Below are 17,333 nucleotides of genomic sequence, written 5' to 3'. Positions count from 1 at the left end.
ACTGTCCGTATAGCTGCGCTGATGAGTCCGGTGTATTCAAATAGCCAGAACCAAAGATCTATCCACGAGTATCTCTTTGCGCCTTTTGACTACCAAGAATGGATCCGGTGCAATTATACACAGTCGACTCTGCTTGTCTTTTCTTCTGGCACGCGCTTCCCTTTTGTTCAGGTGACCCTGTTTCTTCCTCTTCCTCTGACTCCCTCTTCCTCCCGTTGGGTACGTGTAGCTCAGTCAACGCTGCCACTCTCTACTGGTCCTTTGTTCAAGCCGAGGAAAGTTCGTAATAAACCACAACACCAAGGAATCAACGAGGCACCTGCTTTCGACAATATAGATCTGCCTCTAGAATAAACGTACTGTATGTACCCTTTCCGGTGGTTTCGCTAATGCATATTCGAATTCCACGCCAATTCACGAGGCCCTTGGTTTCATCTCTTCTCTGCATAACCACCTGGTCCCTGTTCCTCTTGTGTTGATCCCCGTTTATGCCATCATTTCTCATCCCGGCGAATCAGACATGACGCTGAATGACTTCCGCCTCCCGCTCACCCCCGGGAAAAGGAACATGGGCTGCCGACGGAGCTAAGCCTCGGAGGAATCCACTACTCTGCCAAGATCAATTCATGGTCCGTCGGTGCTTTGATCTTCTGCTTCCACGGCGGGTGACAGAATTCGTGAGCCCTGACGTTACCAGATAAGCCCTCCCCTGTGTTCTCTGGCAGACATCAAGACAAAGGTACGCTTTGTACACCGCTGCTTGGAGCACGAGTGACACTCATGACTGGCCTTACGTCGGCGTCGACATGATTCAGGTGCATGTGCCGGAATGATGTGGCCTCGTCGTACCATAGAAATCCAGCATCCTTTTACAATCTAAGGTAAAGGGTCACCAGCGAAACCAAGGTCTCTCAGGTCGTCTGATTGTACGCACTGTAGACAGCACTCTCCTCACATGCGTCGACAGCTTTTTCAGTGAAGTTTGAGCTTGCTTGTTGCACTTCTATAGGGACATCATGTGTGTTGATCAAACTTTCCGTGTGTGCTCTTCGAACATTTCCATTCATGCAAGCATTAATAGTACATAGTAAAGTAAGCCTAAGCGCTTGGCGACAATGTCTTCATGAATCATAAATTATACTCATGTCTCTCTGAGAGGGAAGTATTATACGCCCAATGCATGCAAGACAGCCTTTGGGACTGACTTGTGGCTAGAGACTCATTGACTCGCCATGACTTAGCTAGTATCGGTCAGCTCTCCTGTTGAGACTCCAATCTCGTCTCGGATGGACCACGCAGTGTCGTTGCCGTTTCGATTCCTCGTATGCTCTGTGTCTTTCCTTCTGTCCAAGTCCTATATCCGCCAATAGGATGTCTTGACAATAATGATGCCTCGGTTGAGCATTGTGACGTGGACGGGCGCTGTACGCTGTCTTGCGCTTCAACCTCGGTACCTATGCGTTTTGTCGGTCGTCGCACCAAGGACCTCCGTCTATGGCTTTGCGACGACGTGGTATAGGCGGTCGAGGACGGTGAGTCGGTCAGTCTTGCTGCCCAGGTAAGCGATGCCCATGAGATGACTCGACCCCAGTCCAGTAAATGAAGTCCGCCACTACTCGAGCTTTCGTTGGCATATGCTGTCACAGCCAGCACCGAGCTTGACACTACCACGCTTCCCTGTCCGGTTCGACAAGAAACTCCGGACCTGCTGTACAGACGATGATCCCTGCGTTGGTCAAAGACAGAGTCAACACACTAGATTTGGGCCGCTCATAGGTCACGAATCCTGAGTACGATTCTTCAGTGGGTAGAGATCATGTGTGGTAACAATATGCTGTGGATATCATTGCTTCTTCTGTTCTTAAATTATGCAATCAATTGGGCGTCACATGCAGAGTGTGGTGCACACCTATGATGATCATCCTGTGGTGAACATGTGTGAGTGTGCGACGGTGTTCTCCCCATATGACAACAACGCCACGGCACGTTTATATTACCTTAAGGTAGGTACCTTCTTCATACCGTATAGTGGGTAGTGTGGAGGAGTAGCCAAGGAACTGACCCTATATCACGACCGGATTTCAGCTATCAAAGTCCGACTTGGCGACTGCCACAGGTGCGGCTCCGACAAAGGTTTATTATTGGCTTCGCGTACACGGCCATATGAGGTATCTCACTGTACAGTGAATAGTCATTGCGCCACTGTAGTTCTGGTTGTTTCTGCTATCTCATCGTCATCATCAATAATCGCGGAATGACTCAAGTGATCTAGATCTAACGGCAAAGGCGTGTGGATGCTGTGCCCCGAGTGTTAGCGTGTGGTAGATGACCGGTGGGTGAAGGATCCGACACGAAAGCGGCGAATCATATGTGTCCATACCAGAAGAATGACGCAGGTCCCCCCTGACTACTGTGGCTGAGGTTGGACCGTGCGGGGTTCCTTGCTTCCACTTCCAGAATCCTGCTAGTCAAAGGAAACAGCAACAATAGAGCCTCTTATTTATTTCATCAACAAGGCTACCCTTCTGCCGACACTAACAAGGCATTAAGAGATCATCTTCTTCGAGCCAAAGCATACATCCGCTTACATCTTACGCTTAACGACTAAACACTGAACTTCGAGCGAAGTAATCGTCTACCTATGCGTAAGTAGCTCTTCTCCTCTTTACCAAGATGTCCCAAGCCGCACAGCCCTGTTTATCTCCATCCTGCTATTCGCCCCGTCCGACTCATGACACGAATATCCCCGGACCCACGTTGGCGCCAACGTGATTAGTGGCTTGGTGTGGTGTTTGCCTATCTATAGCTGGTCGCCATCATGCATTCCCCTGCTTTATCTGCTCTCTCTTTCTTCCTCTTCTTTCACATCAACTATTACAGTCAATCCACCTCACTGTGGACATACGCCGATGGGAGAAAGTTCTGACTCTTCTTTATTAGACCGTATCCGTATCTGGGCGAGACAACACGCCACAGAACGTACAGCCGGAGCCTCATCCCCGCAGCGTCCAGTTCTCCCCACAACTCGAGACTCTTACAGTGAGAAGGCAAATAACACGCCTAACCCTCATGCGGGCATCAATTCACAGCCTGGATCCTCAGCAATCATCGACAGCAATGGCAATGTCGACTCAAACTCAAGTCATACCAGAGATGGAGCGCACGACATTATTACCCACAACAATGTCGTCGATGCTACATCCGCGTCCAATCCTCCCCCAGCTCCGCCACCTGTCAAGTCCGAAGCTGCGGGAGAGGAGCATTCCACCATAAGCGATGGCCAAGATTCAGATGCCACAACTAAATTGCCAATTACAGTTCGAATGCAGAAGGGAAGTATTCGATTTGGTCAGCATCTCTGGGATGCCCTGACTCACAGTTGGATCAACGTGCTCTTGATCTTCGTCCCTGCCGGTATCGCTGCTGATGCTGCCGGCGTCAATGCCTCGGTCGTCTTTGCTCTTAATGCAGTAGCCATCATTCCATTGGCGGGTCTACTTGCTTATGCCACCGAAAGTGTAGCAGCAAGACTTGGTGACACTCTCGGCGCTCTGCTGAATGTCTCGTTTGGTAACGCGGTCGAGTTGATCATCTTCATTATCGCACTCGTCAAAAATGAGATTCGTATCGTCCAGGCATCTCTGCTTGGTTCCATCTTGTCTAATCTTCTCCTCATCCTGGGTATGGCCTTCCTGCTTGGTGGTCTCCGCTACCAGGAGCAGATCTATAACAACACTGTCACTCAGATGAGCGCTTGTCTGCTCAGTTTGGCGGTCACCAGTCTGGTACTGCCAACTGTCTTCCACGCTTCATTCTCCGACTCAGCAGATGCAGACAGGAATGTCTTGAAGATCAGCAGAGGTACCAGTGTTGTTCTGCTCATTGTCTACGTGCTGTACTTGGCCTTCCAGCTCAAGTCTCACGCCTATCTCTACGAGAGCACTCCCCAGAAGATCATTGACGAGGAATCGCATCCTGGTATCCTGGCCGACGTCTTTGAATCGTCCAGCTCGTCTGACAGCTCAGACACGGACTCTTCCAATAGTACGGATACATCGGGCTCGCACACCACAACTAAGCGGATCAAACGCGCGTTTAGAACCCGCAGACGCCGCAAGTCGAGTACCAGCTCTACAAACACGACTCTCCCTTCTGTTGTCAGCTCACCATCTTTCGAGAGGACTGGCCACTCGTGGGAGACTCAAACCGTCAATGCCGCCACCAACAACAATACTGCCAACCCTTCTCGCCAAGGCTCTAACCCTGGTGCTATCTACAGTGGTGACGAGGCCGACACTGATGGTGAAGCTGAACTCAGAGGTGCCATGCCGCGCGTCAGAGATTTTGTGCAGAACCTCCCAGCTCATCCTCAGTCCCACGATGAAGAAGCGAAGAGCAAGAAGAAGCATAAGAAGCGACACCACAAGCGTTTCAAGCACAGCGACGAGAAGCACGATGACTTCGGTGAAGGATCATCTATCCGAAAGACCGGCTACAAGCGTAACTACGAGGTCTCTCCACCAAGAGTTGGCTTTTCTGAAGATGTCACCGTTGAATCGTATCCCGGGAATGAGTCGAAGCGAACATTTGGCTTGTCCTTCACTCGCCCAACTCTGCGTCCTGCCTTACCAAAGGTCTTGTCACATAACGTCTTCGTTGCGCCTTACTCTCTGTCTGGCTCACCTGCTCCTGCTACCTTGGCTGCGCCGAGAACCGCGTCAGGCTTGCGCAGAACTAGCTCTCTGCCCGATCGCCTCAATCGTCAAGAGGCTGGTAGTTCTCGCACTCAGGTTGCCGATAACATTCCACCATATGGAAGTCTTGCGCTTACTCAAGCCGCTGGTATCAAGACTGATGATGAGCATCACGGAAAGCCCTTGATGTCCCGTACATCGGCTTGTGTCATGTTGCTCATCACCACAGGTCTTGTTGCTGTTTGCGCAGAATTCATGGTCGACGCTATTCCCGAGATGCTTGAAAGCAGTAGCGTCAGCCAAGCATTCATTGGTCTGATCATTCTGCCCATCGTCTCCAATGCAGCCGAGCACGTCACTGCCGTCACAGTCGCTGCGAAGAACAAGATGGATCTTGCTATTGGTGTCAGTGTTGGTAGCAGTATCCAAATTGCCCTCTTCGTTACGCCTTTGGTCGTTATTCTAGGATGGATCCTCGACAAGGACATGAGCCTTTACTTCAACCTTTTCGAAACCGTCAGCTTGTTCATCACTACCTTCCTGGTCAACTTCCTCGTCCTTGATGGTCGCAGCAATTATCTTGAAGGAAGCTTGTTGATCGCGGTTTATGTCATTATTGCGTAAGTTTATCCCGCTTGACTGCATTACCTATGTTTTATATGCTAACATTTAGCGGCAGTGTATCTGCATTCTTCTATCCTGATGGCACTGCTCAGAGCTCCCTGGGTGGAGGTGGCGGAGCCTAAGTGCGATCAGGTGCACTTTGAGATCCAGAGGGGAGGATACAAGTTTTCATGGTGGCGGAAGTCAACAGATTGCTATGATGCCTGAAGACCAGGGCTGGTATCCTGGCGAAGAAACACTCTTTCATGGGTCATCTTCAATGACCCGACTGATGCATGGTTTTACTTCTTTTCTACGATTACACGCCGATGTGGATGGAAGTGGTAGTCATTACGTACTCTGGCTTTCCTCTCCTTTCCGGCCTTACACAACAACGACGACATTGGACGATCACACGACACCAAGTACGGACCAGACCTAAATTGGTCGACCGGTTTAGCGCTTGGCATACTTATTCTGCTTCCACTGCAAACTCATCGTACAATTGCCCGCTCAGGTCACAACGATGGAGAAGTGCTTCGCGCTTTTTGCTATTTGCTTTCTGAGATCGCTGTTAATATATAGCTACCTCACTTGCGCCGTTGGGCGTTGCTTTCATACAACATGCTATAGCAATGGAACTCATTCCCCGCCCGCACACACACGTTTTTCCACTCCTTGACACGTTTTTCTGCTCCGTAATCGTGCATGACCTTGTGATGGTATCGTGATAGTAGTACTCGAGTGTACGCAGTCATCCTCGTAGCTTAAAGTCACTCTCTTTCTCCCCCAATACGATGATGAAACCAATGGGAGGGCAGAAGACTACACGTAGCAGAGCCCACGCACACACTGTTAAGTATAGCATAACGAGACAGCAAGGACAAGATATTCTCTTTCGCCCCCTTCCTACACGATATGTGACCCGTACCTATTGACAAGAAATAAGAAATAAGCCCCTATGCTGCAATTAAGATCTCTTCCCTAGTCCAATGGAGAGAAGAAGCTTGGTATACTACTGCGGACTGACGCCACGCTTCCTATTGGATCAGAAGGGGGGTAATCGATCACACTTTTTGGGTCGTGGTCAGGATGTCTTTGTCGATCACTCATGGACGGTAGAGTGGTCCTGTGGTCAATTTGTCTCTTTGGCTATTACTCATGTGAAGTGGAGTAGTGTGGTGATGAGATCGGGTCATAGGAATGGACGGAACAGTCAGAGATTGATGATAAAATCTGATAGAGAAGCTGAGGAGAGTAAGGAGGGAAAGAAAAAGTCAATTGTGGTAAGCTTGTCTGGCGCAGTCACGAGCAAGGGAGTAGAGCAAGGTAAGGTGAGAAGATTTAGTGGTTTGGACTGGGCCGGTGAGGGGATCTGAGAGTTAGTTGCATGCTTGTCTTGCGCTCAGAACCACATGGTGGGGATAGGGTAATTGTGCTGCCGCACTTTCCCTTGAATGTGATTTGATCGTTCATTGACTTACATTCGGCCTTACTCCGTCGTCTGGAGGGTTTGAAATGACACTTGACTTTGACTTCGACTTCTGACTTAAATGTAATAAGACTTTGCGAAAGATTCATTTCTTGGTTCTGGCCCCAGCTTACGAATAGAACAAGATATATGGTCTGTCTCTTGGTTCTTACGCAACGCCTGTGAAGGAATAGGATATACGATTTATCTCTTTACTTTTCCTGTCAAGAGCAAGATTGCCACACTTATCTCAAACTTTGAATCAAGCCGCATATAGTGGTACTTCCACTGGAAAGAGGAACACGGCTCGTCCTACCATTACTACTCCATTCTGATCATTCATCTAGAGACTCACACAATCACCCTCACTGGTTTAATTGCCCGTTATGAGCGCATCTAGAATGGCAGAGATCCCGGATGCACTGGATCCTGATGTAACCATGAATGCCAACAATTACACCGCGGAAATTGAGCAAGCTGCCGGATCAATCCGAAACAGCATTGAGGTTACAGACCAGAGATCCACTTCCTATGAGCCTGGAACCACAAGGACTGACGACCAGGAATCTGATAATGCCGATGGGGAGAACGAAGAAGAATATGATAGTGACGATCCTAATGTAGCCGTGGATCCGTCGGAGATGAACAACCATGACGGCGAAAGTACTTCTCCAGTCCCGCCGCAGGGGGCTCCTGGCCAACGTGAAATAGTATGGATGGAGCCGCAGGAGTATCTCGCCTACTATTTCCCTTCATTAACGGTTCACGCTCAGATCGGGCCGGTGACTAGCTGCGATGAGATCACACATGTCCTTGCGGTAGCTCAGGCAAGGATCGACACCTTCGTTGGGTTGCCCTACCACATCTTGATCAACAAGACCACAAAGCAGCTGTACAAGCGTGCAGATGCACTATGGTACTACGCCGTCGAGAGGTCGTTATTCGATGATCAAGTCACGGCAGCGCGGGCCAAGACAGCAAGCCAGGACGCACAGGATTATGGCGACCAGCTTGCGCGCAAAATCGATTACAGTATGGCCCTGATGGCTAACATAATGTCACTTGTCAACGCATTTACACGGGCCGGTCCAGAGATGCTAATAGCTGGCGTGAACGCGGATGATTCGGCCGAACGAAAGCACCAGCATTGCATAGAGGCTAATGCGGCAATCTCAACATCGCAAATCTTGCTTCGTGGCATGGCGAGCTCTAGAGAAAGGCTCCTCGAAGTGTATGGTGAGATCTTGAGTAATCAGGAACTCTCGCACATCATACACGGTACAATGGACGGAGAAATCGACGCGGAGCATATGCGACTTGCATTAACAAGATCTCGGCCGTACAGGCTGGCGGTTCTTCTGATGAATCTAGACAGAGTTTCGGTACAAGAAGTAGGACGTCAGGACCACTGTCTGTTTTGTCGCTGCTCTCCACTTGAGCCTCCTGAGTACGATGGTCTCGGTGGGAAAGTGGCGTTCAAGGTCGGCGGTGACCGCGACCAAGAGGGGATCTTGGAGAGATTCGTCGTCGAGAATGTAACCGGAAAGAAATTTACCAAAGATAGCATGGTCAGATTACCCGTTGGGGACGCTCAAGGGTTGTTGATGGATACGATTTGTCTCATGGCATGGCTGCAAACGACCGACAACTGTCCAGTCACAGGGAAGCCACTGTTGTGAGATGTGCCTTGGTTTACCGACAGCACAGAGCTTCGGGGGTTTGCTGGGACGACGCTCCTTGCTTTGTCTATTGACAGACCCATCTAGCCCTCAAGGGACCTTATTATATAGCCGATGTTCTGACTCAGTGCCAGGCACATTTACCCTGGAAATCATGGTTCGCACCAAGCCACTATTTTTTACCCCGTACAACGTGCAAAGTGCGAGCTGATTCAGCTGATGCCTTGACAGGCCTGGCTCTTCCCTTTGCGTGCATCCGACATGCTACAACAGCAGTATCTGCAATCGCTACATACCGGCGTTCGCTGGGCGTTTGCTCTGAGGAACTGCACTCGGACGTACAGTAAAGAGTCAATCTCTTTGCGCTGTTACATCGGCAGCCTGCACATACTATTACTGTCACATCACACAGATCCGATTCCAAGGTTGTTGGTGAACAACTACCCACTGATGGTACATATCTCGATATTTCCCTGCTCTCATACAATTCGGCAGGGATAACAACAATAGCCATACTACTCGTAGTGCAGCTTCCGTAGGTCCCGGAAATCGCGGAGAATTTAACCATCTCAACGCGTGGGTGATCCGACCTGCAGGCCTCGTGTTTCGGAACGAGATGTCTAAGATGCTAGCTAAGATATAATCGAGTCACGGAGCAAGAACCTTGCCTTACCTTGGTTGGTTCACGTTAATCTGTTCTGTCACCCCAGCCCTACGCCAGCTTCGGCAACGGTACAGTAATGTGCAAGTACTGTTCAAACTATATTCCTTAACCTTAATGGTAACCGAAAGGATAGTCTGGCTGTTGACTTTATCTCATCCTTACTCCTGTCATCATGCTCGAGATGCTCTACGCACGTTAGACGCACATGTATTCATATATGTTGAAAAGTCGCACGGCGGATCGGTTCGAATTTCACATGGAATCTGCTGCGCATTGTCGACAATATACCTATATCACGCAATGTACAGTCGAGCACTGCAGGTTGCATAAGGAGTGGCTTATTATATTACCGCCGACACTGCATATGACGTCGCAACCTCTTCACAGCTACACCAGCATTACATTCAAATCAAAAGCAGCAGAGTCTTCCATTCTGAAAAGAAGTTTGACTTTGAACCGTTAAGAGGCAAAACACTACCTTTGGTGGTATGAACAGTCCTTGGATCAGATGATTTTTCTCAAGCTATATCATCTTCCACATAGACCCATAGGATAGCACGCACAGAAACATGCCTAGACAGCTGTTACCAGCTATTACTCCGCACATGCAGGTTCCGAGGCCTTCAGTGTATCCTCGACCTCGTCGTAGAGCAATCAAAAACACCAGCGTTGCTTGCAACCGATGTCGTCAGTTCAAGTCCAAAGTCAGTTTTTACCATAGAGAATTGCTCGATACCAAGCATCCATTATCAGGCGGACAATCTGACTTTGTTTCTAACTAGTGCGATGGTGCCAATCCATGTCAATCTTGTCGTGCAAAGAACTTCGACATCTGCATCTACGAGACTGAGAATAGCAGGACGGCGCTTAAGGAAAGGAACGAAACGCTGAGAAAACAGCTCGCTGCCTATCGAGGTCCGGAAAGCACAAGCAGCGAGACTTCAAGCAACACGCCGCCGAATCTGACTACTTCTTCCTTATCACGAACAGCTTCCCCTGATGCACATCATTTTTATGATGAGTGTGCGGCATCTGGCGAGCTTGTATTCGAAACGTTCGATAGGGACGAGGCCGTATTCGGACAGGAATGTAATAGTGAAGTCAACACTCCTCAACCAAGACATCTCGTGGCAGAGTTGGTTATGTTTCTGGAGACGATAGCAGTGTCGACGACAGACGACAACACGCGCTGCGCCATATTTGAATACATCAATCGTCATCGAGCTGGCTTTCCTGCGCCTGCCCTTTTGAACACGAATCACACGCCGAATCACGCACAGTACTTCCCACCTCAACCACTCACACCCACGTATCCTGTCGAGGCACCATTACAGACATTATTGCCTTACTCAGCTTACAAAGCGGTCACTGGATTCACATCCGCCGGTGACGACACAGCTTTATACCCGACTGCATCATACCTAGACGTAGCATCAAATCAACAACTGATTCCATTCGACCCAGCGCCTTCAGTCCCGTTCACTCAGGCTGGCGACGGCGGCGGCGGCGGGGACGTCGTGAACGTGTTCGCAGCCGATGTATTGGCGCAGGTATTCCCCGCCGATCAGAACATCATGTATACATATTCCGAACTACCTTGATCCTTTTTCTTCTCGATAACAACATTATTGAGACGCCGGTTGTCTGCGAAACGGAGCGCCGCACAGGATTCCGCTCCAGAGAAAGGCAGACTTTGCTCGGGACATAGCCCAAGTGTCGATCAGAAGTATGTCTTGCTCATAGCAGCAGCAGCGCTCTTCTTAGTCTTGCGCAATTGGTGGATTGAACGAATCACGATTATCACGACAGACACAGCATTCAGCATGGAAGGACCGAAGTCCAGAGCTTTATCGCGATTGGTCTCGACCTTGGACATCTTCTCGACACATCGAAGCAAGGAAGCAAATGGAAGGAGAAGCAGAAAAAAGAACACCACATTACAGTAATTGACGCTTCGCACCCACCCAAGGAAGTATCATACAAGGTTATCTCAGCCCATCATACATTGTATTTACGGCAGGAAGCGATCATCAACAAGCAAAGACGTTGAACGTTTGGTGGCTATCACCAGTGGGTTTCTCTTCCCGGAACAGGCTGCATGACAAAACTTTTCATCGCGACTATTCGTATCGAAAACCTGGTCACATAAGATACGAGCTCACCCCAAGCCCGCGGAGGCGCGAAAGATATTCCATCTTCACCCTATATCGAAGATACGTTGTGGGACGTGAGCGACAGGAACAGAAATAATCAACTCGAAGTCTTATTGTTGATATGATAATACATGTTTTAGCTCTTTTTTTCAAAAAATTCTCGTGTACTTCGTTATGGTTATTTTTCCATCGAGTGTCTGCTGTATGTGACGCTAATCCGTGAACTCATGAACCTTTTCTGACTCAACAAGTAAAGACGTCGGACAGGGATCGAATCACTCAAGAGCAACCCTGATCATAAACCCCTGCGCCAAGGTCTTTCAATGCCCGAAAGTCGTTTCCCAAGCATTGGAGTCTCCCCCAAGTGCTGCAAGTCCGTACTTCCAGACATCATAGAAGCGATCATAGCAAGCGCGTTGCGGCTGGCAGCAGAAGAAGCAAAAACTTAGTGCTTCTTGCTCTCGGCCTCGGCAGCAGGCTCCAAAGGACCCTTTCCAGAGTCGGTGATCTTGTTGCCGCCTCCGCTGGCGTTCATGCCCTCGATCGCTTCGCCCTTCTCGTACGAGGGGGGAGCGGCGGCCTTGCCGCTGCGGTCGACGGTCGAGGTTGCGGCCTAGGCCGGAGATTGTGAGCTTCAGAGATCGTTTGAAGTAGATGGGTGAAGGTCAAGGCAGGGCAGGATGGGATAATATAATGATGGTTGGGGAAGGTGTGAGGGTTTGGGTTAGTTACATACCTCTCCACCAGCTCCGTGAGCAATGGTCTGACCGAAGGCAGGGTCGGTCTCGATGGCGTTGTCGCCGTGTCCGGATCCGTCGCGAGGCATATTGGATATATATGTGTATGTGTGTGTTTTGAGTTGATTGATTTGATTGATTTGAGTATGGAAGATTCTTTCTGTGGTACAGAAAGAGGAAGGAGAAGATGTGTTGTTTGTGAGAGTGAGATAATTTGATGAGAAAGAAAAAGAGCTCAAGGGCAAGAGTAGAGCGAACGGAATGGGTTTTGTGTACCGTACCTTTAGACGACAAGCAAGCGATGACAGATGACACACCTTTGGGATCTACATGTCTATATTCTCAGAGCCCCGCTATGATGCTACAGATGCTGCAGAGTGCCTTGCAAATCGATTCCATTGGAAGAGACGTCTCATCTATGGATCCCCCCCCGCCCGTACCTGTACCTGAGATGATGCGTGAGGGATTGATGCAAGTGCAACCACTACGTCATCCCGGCTTTTTGTGTGGGTCTTGTGTCAAGACTGTGGAGCTGTCTTCCGATTGAGGTGGGCAAGGTGCCTTGGAGGTGAATTATGAGAACGATCGATCAGATTCAGTATGTAAACAAAGTCGACGTATGATATTATTTATTGATCCATCGCATGAAAATACATAACAGATATTCAAGATCATTGTCAAACTTGAAGAAAATACAATCTTGACAGCTAACAATCATAGTATCGTGGAATATTAAGGTATGCTAATGGTAATTATTTACATCTGACTCTTGAAAAAACGGCAGACAAGATATTGTACAGTAATTCCAGCACCGCTCGATGGAGTGGTAGAGAGTGCACGAAAGGTGTCGCCCACATCTAACCAGCCTGGTAAAGACCAAGAGCGATAGTGTGAGGGTTAATCATGGTGAGGTTGAAAGGAGTAAGATAGAGGTCAGTGTCGGTGAGAGCGATGAACATGGTGCCGTTGACTACAGGATCGCTGGTGTAGACATTGCCGTTGGGCTGGTAAGTGTAACCGGTGTTGTTGCCAGTGATGGTCAATGGGGTATAGGTCAAGTTGAGCTGAGCAACCCAGGCGACGTACTGAGGCTGGCCAGCCACAGGGCTGACGCTCGTGACATAGCTGTTGTTGGGACCAACGGGGAGTCCAGGGTTGTCCCATGTCAGGTTGACAAGCTTTCCAGGGAAACTTAGAGGCTCAGAGCGGTTGCGAGAGATGGCAGGGCCACATCCGTAGCCGGTAACGTTCAAGTTCACGCACGACTCATCCTGAGGAATGTCGCTGATGCTTGGGTCACCGGTGCGGTTGCCGGTGGACTCGTAGGCAGCGGTGTCATTGGGAGAGAAACGGTTGATGTTGGCCTGGTTCACAACGTGAAGCGCAGGGAAGTTCTGCCATGCGAGTCTGGTGGTGTTCTCCGGGCAGGACGAAATGTAAGGAGCCAAGTAACTCCACGACCAGGACTGGGGAATACCAGTCTCGAACCAAACAGGCATGGGGAAGAGACCACTCATTTGGCGGAAGATGAGCTGCTGGCGTGCCTCGGTGGCAATAGACTGGGCGAGAAGTTGACCAACCTCACGGCTATCGAGATGGTTGATGAATCCCCAAACACCAGACTCGCCCCAGCGGGTGAGACGCTGGTTAAAGTCAACAAACTCCCGAACGGTGGTGAAGGGGTAGTTGTAAGTGCACTGAGGAGCAGCAGTCTCTCCGAGCATGTTTGAGAGTAAAGTAGCGTGGCCCTCCTCCTGAGCAGCCATGAAGCGAATCATCTCACGGTCCTCAGCAGTCAGACCGGCAGCAATGAAGTCCTCCTCGCTGAACACAGCAAGACCGTTGTTGAACAAGTCAAGCTCGATCCATTCCTGGTAGAGACCAAGCATGATAGACTCATAATCGAAATCAGATTCGACCATGTAGCGAGGCTCAGAGCCATTGGTGCCAAGACCTCCAGCGGGAGTGTAAGGCGCTGGCTGAGCGTTCTGGAGTTTGCCGTTGCTGTTGTAGTAAGTGGCAGTGGGGTTCATAGGAAGAGCTGGTACGGTCGCATTGATTGCAGTTGTGCTGACGGCGCCAGTAGTCGTGGGCACACCGGAGTAAGGGCCATGCGAAGTGGTGCCTGTAGGGATGCTGCTGCGAAGGGTATCTCCGGCATTGGTATCAGTGCCATTGGCAGAGTGTGTAGGGGTAGCGAGGATCTGAGAGTCCGGACCAAAGGTAGACGCTACTTCCGTAATGGAAGCTGGAGTTTTTGTGAATGATGCATCAGCGCCAGTATAACCGGAGACCTGAGCAACAGGTGAAGCATGTGCGGCGCCTGCAAGCAGTGCCGTGGCGACGAAGACCTTGGAAAACATGTTTGGTCCTAACGTACGATGTTGTCACGTTGTATGCAAAAATGCTGGAGAAAAATCGACATGGGCCACTCAATATATACCTACCTGAAGAGAAAACAATACTATTGCAGAGACATCTCCTGCTGCCCATCCGTCATCATTCCATATTATTGACGAGTAGCATTGTGACTTCATGATGGTCTCAATGGGGAAAGCATTGTTTGCGATCTACGGGCAAGAGACATAAGGTACCTTAGCTTCAGTTCTAAGCAGTGAGAGCAGGGGGAGCGGCACGTTCCTTGGAATATGCCGACAAGCGCATTTACATTATTCATTTCTTCTCTTCATTCGGAACTGCCCTGCACGATTTTCGTGGATTGCGCATGGATCTCGGCAGCAGCGATCAGACTTGTCGAACTTGATTGGTTGACCTCCGTCAACTTTTGTGTTGAGAACTACGATCGAGGTGACGATCGAGGTGACGATCGAGGTGTTCAGATTGGACTATGACCGCATTGTGCATCATGCATTGATGCGGCTCAAAATCCACACATGATTACCCCGGATTTTATGGCAACTGCCATTGCGCCAGACGGAGATATCGACCGGTTGCCGTCACATCTTCACGGACATGAACTCCCGTCCTGATGAGCGATTTGCAGCACGTCGTCCATGATAACCTAAAAATCACGACCTTGCCTTGGTGAGAGAACTGACCGGCTTGGAAGTAGAAACTGGTGATACTCTAGGCACTGTGGCATATTGACTTTCGACTGAGCAGGACTCATACTATGGATCTTGTTGAAGTCCTGTATACTACGAGCTACCGCTCACGCCATAGCGGAGACGTGCGGCAAAGTCCATTTTTTCCTCTGCATCTCCACGTAAGCGAGGCAAGGTATGCCGCATTGATGATGGATGACGTGCTATACAATACTTCATACCCCTCAAGTTTGCGTGTCTGCTTACGGATGTCCATCCAACTGATTTGCCACCTTCGGTATGCCGCCTACCGAGTCCCATATTGGCTCGAAAAGTACGGTTTGGAGTGTTTGGAGTAGTTTGGCAATGAATTACAACGGGTCATGTCAAACTGAGTTTCATTTGTGTACATGCATCGGTATATACCGCATCACGGGTCTGTCCAGTGCTTACGATCGATCGATATATTCAAAATGGTCGATGAGATTCGCAGATATCAGGTGAGTAGGATTCGCACACTCTTGCTCGCTGCAACATAGATCACGCCCTTGTACATCAGTCGGAATGAAGGGCATAACAAGCGTGGTGCTGCCTCAAGAAAATATCACCAAATTGGCGTCATTGTGTTTCTGGCTGATACAATGCTCACCCACTTTCAAGGATTGCAAGTAAGTTTATTATTTCCGAACGAGATCTGTGGAGTTAAAAGCCCAAATTGGCACAACGCAGATGTCACTGCGTTAACGATTTTCCCGCACTCCATTCTCCCGATTAACGGTCATGCTGCAAGGTACAAGCTTTCTGAGTCTATTTGATAGTCTATTCAACATTGAAGCTCACTAGCCCAATGGCAAGTGGATAGTCTGACACCTGGACTAGCATGCGAGGGGAGACTATGTTGAAGCTCATCACTGTTTTATCTACACCCTCGTGGCTCTGTAGAACGGGTTTTGACTGGCGCTACGGCATCCTGAAATGCCCTCAGCCTCGGCATACTATGCCCTGCAGTAGCAGCCGTCCCAAACATCGTCTGTTGACTCAATCTGCAGAGCCAGCTAGCGACATTGTTAGCAACATGCATGACACTTGAAGACATGTTGGTAGCAATAGAATGCTTGCCAAGAGTACCACTTATGAAATGCCGATGGAGCTCTGAGGGGAATTGATCTGCTGTCGACTTTTTGAGGCAATCGACTAACAGAATTGACCACTCGCAGACGGCTGCGAGAGGACAAGCCAAAGCCTTCGCACTTATTGACCGAATGGTCTCGTACTTTATGGAGATATCCTGTTAGGTATGCCATCTAAAGCTAGGTAGACACTTACACACTACTATAAATATACGTATCTGGAGACGCAACATCGATCCTTTACATATACATGATGAAAACCGACTAGGCAGAAGATGCCTTTCACCTTACCAAGGTATTATAGGGGATGAGGCCACCATATCGCATATGGCTTTTCCTCCGCTGGAGGCTTCGTTCCCAGACAAGCGAGTCCCATGCAGTGGACCAACGGTTTGGTTTAGGAGTCTCGATCCACTGTGCAGCTTGGGAGGCCTTACTAACCAAGAAACACCTCTGCGGTTTCATACAAGCCATGGTGCGTCAATGGGCAATGTCTACCTGGGGCTCTGCAGTGAAGCACGGTTTGTCTGGAAATAGCTACATGGATGCTCAGTCTGACCTATGAAGCTGGCTGTATAAAGGCGAAGTCCATCGAGCATCTCAGAATCATCACTACCACTATCATCGCCATCATTCAGACATCCTGTAAACTGCAAATTCCCAGCTCTGTTGACTGTACTCATCACGCTACCAATCTCCCAAGCATCATCTTCAATTGAGCCAATATGCATGCCAACACCATTGCCCTCATCCTTGCCATCAGCGCATCAGCCTTCGGGTACAGCAACAAGTAATATCCTCCCCCCTTACTCTTCTCCGCCCGTCCTACTTGTCTTCCTTGTTACTGATACTCATCCTCCTCACAGCTGCGAGGGCTCTAGCAACTCCCCCGACATCAACGATTGTTACGCAGCCCTGGACAACATCGACGTGGGAGCAAACTATGAAGACCAGGCCGAGTTTTCCACCGGAAGTTGCTATCTCGTCTATGCCACCAACGGCAGTGGGCCCCAGCCTGTGTCTGGCCAGACCGTGCATGACATCGCCAGCAACATCCTCGCTCAGTGTGGTCATCACAAAGGGAGCTTCGGCACTGGTAAATGTGATGCTTGCCATGTCACGGTTAATTACCGCTCTCCCAAGAAGTTCAGAGCTTGA

At 49.5% G+C, this 17,333-nt stretch overlaps 5 protein-coding genes across 5 annotated transcripts; 3 read left to right on the top strand and 2 right to left on the bottom strand.

The window, feature by feature from the left end:
* Positions 1 to 2,909: 2,909 nt before the first annotated feature.
* Positions 2,910 to 5,440, top strand: AAFC00_006023 (uncharacterized protein; the record flags this gene model as incomplete). The annotated part of the gene is made up of 2 exons (XM_069345904.1): positions 2,910 to 5,314; positions 5,374 to 5,440. 2 exons carry the CDS (start codon positions 2,910 to 2,912, stop codon positions 5,438 to 5,440), a joined length of 2,472 nt encoding a protein of 823 aa, XP_069198114.1.
* A 4,240-nt stretch (positions 5,441 to 9,680) lies between these two features.
* AAFC00_006022 (uncharacterized protein) lies at positions 9,681 to 10,712 on the top strand (the record flags this gene model as incomplete). Its single annotated transcript, XM_069348597.1, has 2 exons — positions 9,681 to 9,815; positions 9,894 to 10,712. 2 exons carry the CDS (start codon positions 9,681 to 9,683, stop codon positions 10,710 to 10,712), a joined length of 954 nt encoding a protein of 317 aa, XP_069198113.1.
* Positions 10,713 to 11,709: 997 nt separating this feature from the next.
* Positions 11,710 to 12,090, bottom strand: AAFC00_006021 (uncharacterized protein; the record flags this gene model as incomplete). The annotated part of the gene is made up of 2 exons (XM_069345903.1): positions 11,710 to 11,877; positions 12,001 to 12,090. The coding sequence occupies 2 exons, from the start codon at positions 12,088 to 12,090 to the stop codon at positions 11,710 to 11,712; spliced, it is 258 nt and encodes an 85-aa protein (XP_069198112.1).
* Positions 12,091 to 12,858: 768 nt separating this feature from the next.
* Positions 12,859 to 14,364, bottom strand: AAFC00_006020 (uncharacterized protein; the record flags this gene model as incomplete). Its single annotated transcript, XM_069345902.1, has 1 exon — positions 12,859 to 14,364. The coding sequence occupies one exon, from the start codon at positions 14,362 to 14,364 to the stop codon at positions 12,859 to 12,861; it is 1,506 nt and encodes a 501-aa protein (XP_069198111.1).
* A 2,536-nt stretch (positions 14,365 to 16,900) lies between these two features.
* Positions 16,901 to 17,333, top strand: AAFC00_006019 (uncharacterized protein; the record flags this gene model as incomplete). Its single annotated transcript, XM_069345901.1, has 2 exons — positions 16,901 to 16,965; positions 17,042 to 17,333. The coding sequence occupies 2 exons, from the start codon at positions 16,901 to 16,903 to the stop codon at positions 17,331 to 17,333; spliced, it is 357 nt and encodes a 118-aa protein (XP_069198110.1).

The sequence above is a fragment of the Neodothiora populina genome, assembly GCF_041146345.1.
Source record: "Neodothiora populina strain CPC 39397 chromosome Unknown canker_contig_6, whole genome shotgun sequence".
NCBI classification, from domain to species: Eukaryota; Fungi; Ascomycota; class Dothideomycetes; order Dothideales; family Dothioraceae; genus Neodothiora; species Neodothiora populina.
This window is presented reverse-complemented; position numbering and strand designations above follow the sequence as displayed.